Source organism: Etheostoma cragini, chromosome 21 (genome assembly GCF_013103735.1).
Source record: "Etheostoma cragini isolate CJK2018 chromosome 21, CSU_Ecrag_1.0, whole genome shotgun sequence".
NCBI lineage: Eukaryota > Metazoa > Chordata > Actinopteri > Perciformes > Percidae > Etheostoma > Etheostoma cragini.
In genome coordinates, this window is record NC_048427.1 from 1,884,132 (window position 1) to 1,889,257 (window position 5,126).

Here is a 5,126-nt window from a genome sequence, read left to right on the forward strand (position 1 = left end):
CTAAAGACAGAGACTGTTGGAGCAGGGTACCCCCAGGACTCTACAAGTTAAATTTCTGACTTTTAAAGGACCTTTAATACCACTTAGGATGAAATTTAATGCAATTTTACGGCCATATAATGGAAAATCAGTTTGGATTGAATTCCTGAGAAAATATGTATTTAACAAGTAACGTTAAGGAATTTGAAAAAAACATTTTATCATAATACTCCCATTCCCATTTGTCACATTAAGAACTTTTGTTGGTATGAAACTGAAAATGAAAAAAAAAAAACGTTATTTAATCTCCCAGATGCTTCAGTGATTTGAAAATATTTATTTATGACGTTACTGTGTTGATTTAATCCTACAAAAGGAAAAAAAAAGTTAGACTATTGTAAATTAAATGTAATACTTTTAAGGCCTTATTATTTTGAATATTACATTTAAGACTTTTGAAATAGTTTTAAGAACCCGCGGGTACCCTGTTGGAGGTTTTTGGCGTCTGCCAGGGTCTGTGTAAGCCATGCATCGCATCAGTGTCAGCCACCATGCAAAGGCCAACAAAACCGGGTTAAAGCTGGACTGAACACAGCGCTCGGTGTAATGAGAAGTCGTGTGTCGGCATGTAAGGAGAGGCTCTGGAGGGAGGCTGCAGTAGAGCGGCGAATCTGCGTCTACTGGCAACCTCACCTGACTGTGAGCTGGCTCCATGTTCGGGTGAGATGGCAGACGGATTGGAGGAGTGTGTGTGTGTGTGTGTGTGTGTGGGGGGGGGGGGGGGGGGGGGGGGGGGGGGATGAGGCTTTAACACAGGGACTCCTGCTTACCCTAAAAGTCCCTCTCACACACTGAATCACACTGAACCTCTCGGCTCATACCGCTGTAAGTGAGACAATAAGAGCAGTCGACAGAAGCGGAAAATTAGACGAACACATACTTAGAAACAACCACAGACGTTGAGGTGTATAAAAGATGACGAGAATATTCAGTTCAGAAATAGCCAAAACAAAAAAACATATGTTTTAGTGCAGATTTATTTTGTTGTGTAACGCCATTCGACCTGAATTATAGTATAATAGCATCCTGTAAATGAGCTCTTTACCAAGCAGCAGTGTTGTATAAAGTACAGCATTTTGTTACCTTGGCATGTCATTTTTTAAACACTGCTGGGTGGAAATCTATTAAGAACTTGAACCGCATCTGTTTTTAAACGTGTATGCTAACTAAGGGCCTTGAATCCACGGCCTGTTATCTTGTAGTTGCTGCTGGTCAAACAAGCTCTGAATGTTCTAATGAAGCACAAAATACAACATCAATATTCAAAGTAATATATTAGTATAATGGGCTCTGATAAATGCAGTTAAAACTAAAGTTAAAGTACAAAGGTAAAAGTACTTTAAAGCTATACTTAAATTATCAGCCGAGTCAAGGTGTGCATGTGTAGTGATGTGTTGTAATCTGTCCTCTACACCTTACCTGTGGACATGCTTTCCCCAGGAGACAAACCGTCCAGGAGGCCTGTGGAATGGTCCAGAGGCTGGGGGCTGCTGCCCGGCGTGCTGGGGGGCTGAGGTGGAGGTAAGCTGGGCCTCTGTCGAGGCGGTTTCGGGGTCGGCCGAGTCTTGGTGAGGGTCCCGGCCAGCGAGGGGGGAGAGGAGAGACATGGGGTGGTGGCCATCTGGATCTGCCCCGGGGAGCCAATGGTGGCGTATCCCTGCGGGTAGCTGAAGCTGTACGGGGAGGGGGTGCTGGGAGGGGTGGGCGACAGGCTGACCGGAGACGGCTGACCTGTCGACTGGTCAGACATGGCTCCCGACTGGCAGTACGGGGCTTTGGGTGGGATCGGGGCCAGCTTCTTGGCTGCAGAGAGACATTTGAATTCAGTTAATTTAAGAAGGCGACAGTGCGACGATACTCGTGAAGTATAAAGTATACATGTGCTACATTGTGGGGGTAAAGGACACAACAGCAAAACCCTGCGTTGAATCACCAGATCCCTTTTTATGTGGTCTGAATGGGCCCTGATGCCCGGGAGCCTCATTACCTCTCCTCAGGGTGAGTGGGCTGTGATCAGATTGTCCACTAGAGGTCATCGTCCCCTGGAGTCCCTTCTGTCCAATCACTGGAGACAGCTCCTTGTTCTTTAGAGTACTGAGGACACAGTGAAGGAGAAAAAAACACACAGGAATTACAACCTGTGCATCTCTCTTCCCTTTAATATCATGGTCCACCCTGTGTAAGAAAAATTATGCGAGCACCCATAGTTCAATGTCAAACTGCCCGAGTGAACACTGTTGCAGCCACAGATGTAGTGTATACAGCGGTGCAGCACAAGCACTTCAAAAGTCCCAAATAAATCCTGATGGCTTAATGGATTTTTCTTACTTTTACAACGCAGTGCAGCCAGAATGCCAATGGGAAGATGGCCTGAAGGTCAACACATAACCAGTTCATACTCTGACTGACTCTCAGCACATGAGGCATGAATGGATGACTGAAGTTGCCGGGATTTAAAGACGGAGTGGAGCAATGCATATAAGCATGTCTGGGCTCAGGATCAAATATATTAATGTCACTTAAGAGGAACTCTGTTTGTTTTTCAACCTTGACTTTTTTTTCCATCTTTCCATGTCTAAGTGGCTGATGGGAGCAACAATTTTTGAAATTGGTCTTGTATTAAGCATGTCAAGCTAGAATGTAACATTAATGGACAATTGCGCAATGTTAATTTACGTCCACTAAAAGTGCTGTTTTCCACCGACATGCTCAGATTATCATTCTCAGTGTGTGACAACATTTTGAAAATGATCCTAATAGAGATATACCTTTGTGTTAAAGAGTAAGATCCTCTTGTTTGAACTAAACAACAGCCACAAAATCACTATCGCCAGACTCCCAGACTCTGTTTGAATAAACAGTAATTTTATTATCACAAAACACACTTCATTCAAAGTCGACTGAAACATAATAAAACTTTTAAAAGCCGTCTTGGTTCTTTTCACTGTTCCAACAATCACCACTCTGGTTTTGTTTGAAAAAACCTAAATTCAACCATTTACATGTGAAAAATATGCTGGCTCTATACACGCTAAAATTATCTATTTGTGTTTATTTAAATAGAGTCTGGTGAGTTTAGCTGTGACGATTTCTGAGCTGTTTCATGTTAAACAAAAAGGATTTTACCCTTTAACAATAATGTACTGTATATCTCTTCATGGAAATATATAAATATATAATACGGAAATATTTCCATTATGTCGTCAGACACTTGTTAATAGATACAATAATCTGAGCCGGTCAGTGGCAAAAACAGCACATTTTGTGCAGTAGTTTGCTGGTTACAGTGTTTGTGCTCACTACCAGACCAATTTAAAGATTTCTCATCAGTTACTAACACACAAATGCACAGGAAAATAAGGTCCCAAAAATGACCCATAAACTGATTTCTGTGGTCTTTGTGTCACTGCTGTTCATTTTAAAGCTTCTGATCTTGCAGTGTACCACTCAGGGATAACTGGGCCCACTAGTATGAGTCAATACCGCCCACTTTTATAATGGTCTGCACTGAAAGCTTTGAATTTCCTTTGTTGCCTGGCAACCGCCTCCTGAATATCCTGGCAACATGGAAAGTTATGGATTGCATTCACGCCAATTATCTCAAAAAGATGGATCGATAGTGGAGTTCCTTAAGAGCACTGAGTCCCATGAGAGAATGATGCATAACCAGGGGAATAAATAAGAAGAAAATAAAAAGAATAAGGAGGCGCGGTTGGGAGTATCTTAATCTCAGCCATCCCCTTTTCGCCTCACATCCCCCCTCTCTCATCTCTTCATTTGTATGTGAGTTGTGTTGGAAGTACGAGCGAGTTGAGCAGGGTTCTGTATTTACCTAGTCAGCTTGGCTCCTCTCTCGCGGCTACAGGCACAGGCTGCCCATGGAGGGGGAGCAGATAGGGGGGTGTTGGGGGGTTTGGGGGAGCCCAGGAACAGATCGTGACGAGTAAGAACGAGCGGGGGTTTGATGTAAAGGGTGGAGCCATTAGTTTCGGACGGGGCGGCATGCGAAGCATCGGACAGGGAGGCCTGTTTGGGCAGGTGCAAGGAATTTGGTTTGGGGTTGGAGTTGACGTCCAGCTGCTGAGGGGACGGGCAGAGAGAGTGTGGGAGCGGGGGTGGGCTGTAGCCACAGTGGCGGGGGGGAGGTGACGGGCCGGGAGGCACGGAGTCGGGATTGGGAGCGACTGGACGCATAACGGGAGGTGCTCGGGTGTGGAAATGGTGGTGAGGGAGCGAGGAGGAGGAGCAAGAGGAGGAGGAGGAGGAAGAGGAAGAAGAGGGGTAAGGGGGAGGCGGCCTCTCCTCCTCAGGGGAGGGGTAGGCGTAACCAGAGTCCGACCAATTGGAGGATGCATCATCCGAGCTGCAATGATAAACATATCAATGTTTCATGGGGAATTGAGCTGGTGTCCAGAAGCTAAAATGCTGTTAAAGTGAGGAGGAATCTGTTAGTATCTCGAGGTTAAGAGCAGGGATTATTGATTTGTAAGTTTAAGTTTGGGAGGAAGTCAGGTAGGTATTCATTATTGTGTCAGAAGGGAGAAGGAAGGGCTCCAAGAAAGGTTCAAGGGAACAGCTCAGAGGAAATAAAGAGTAGGTGCTCCATGGTTTTCAAATCATGAAATAAAACAGAAAAGTCAATCACCTCATCCATTGCAGGGCCTTGCGACAATGGACGGTTATGCTTTTAATGATGCTCGGACTAATGACAAAAAACAAAACAGATACAGAATTCATGCACATGCAGCAATGAACTACTGAACTATGGAGGAATGTTTGTGAACTTTTTCCACGTTAATATATAAAGATGTATACTGAAACACAAGGCAGGCAGACAATTAATTCTCCACACATGGCTGATACAAAATCAAGGGTGAAAAAAATAAACAAAGGAAGACAATTCAATCGCAAAGTCTGACACGACATGCTTCGTCAGAGGTGAGACACGGGGGTTCACACGGAGGTGACGATGAGCATTTCTTGGGGGGGGACCAAGAACACACAAGAAAACATGGAGCAGACAGCGCTGTTTGGGTGTCAGTTGCAGGGCGCAGCAGCACACGCGGCGGGGGGGGGGGGGGGGGGGG

The 5,126-nt window shown here is 45.0% G+C and overlaps 1 protein-coding gene across 7 annotated transcripts in view; it reads right to left on the bottom strand.

The window, feature by feature from the left end:
- Positions 1–766: 766 nt before the first annotated feature.
- The window catches only part of arhgap44 (Rho GTPase activating protein 44), a 71,473-nt gene continuing 67,113 nt past the window's right edge, over positions 767–5,126 (bottom strand). For 4 of the 7 annotated variants that reach the window (XM_034859588.1, XM_034859586.1, XM_034859585.1 and 1 more), the window contains exons 18-22: positions 4,685–4,741; positions 3,872–4,402; positions 2,027–2,133; positions 1,459–1,842; positions 767–862 (exon numbers count right to left, since the gene is read on the bottom strand). In XM_034859588.1, coding sequence (XP_034715479.1) covers positions 855–862; positions 1,459–1,842; positions 2,027–2,133; positions 3,872–4,402; positions 4,685–4,741 — 1,087 coding nt within the window. In that variant the 3' untranslated portion in view covers positions 767–854. The remainder of the gene's footprint in view (positions 863–1,458; positions 1,843–2,026; positions 2,134–3,871; positions 4,403–4,684; positions 4,742–5,126) is intronic. The other 3 variants (XM_034859591.1, XM_034859589.1, XM_034859590.1) reach the window with 1 other exon arrangement.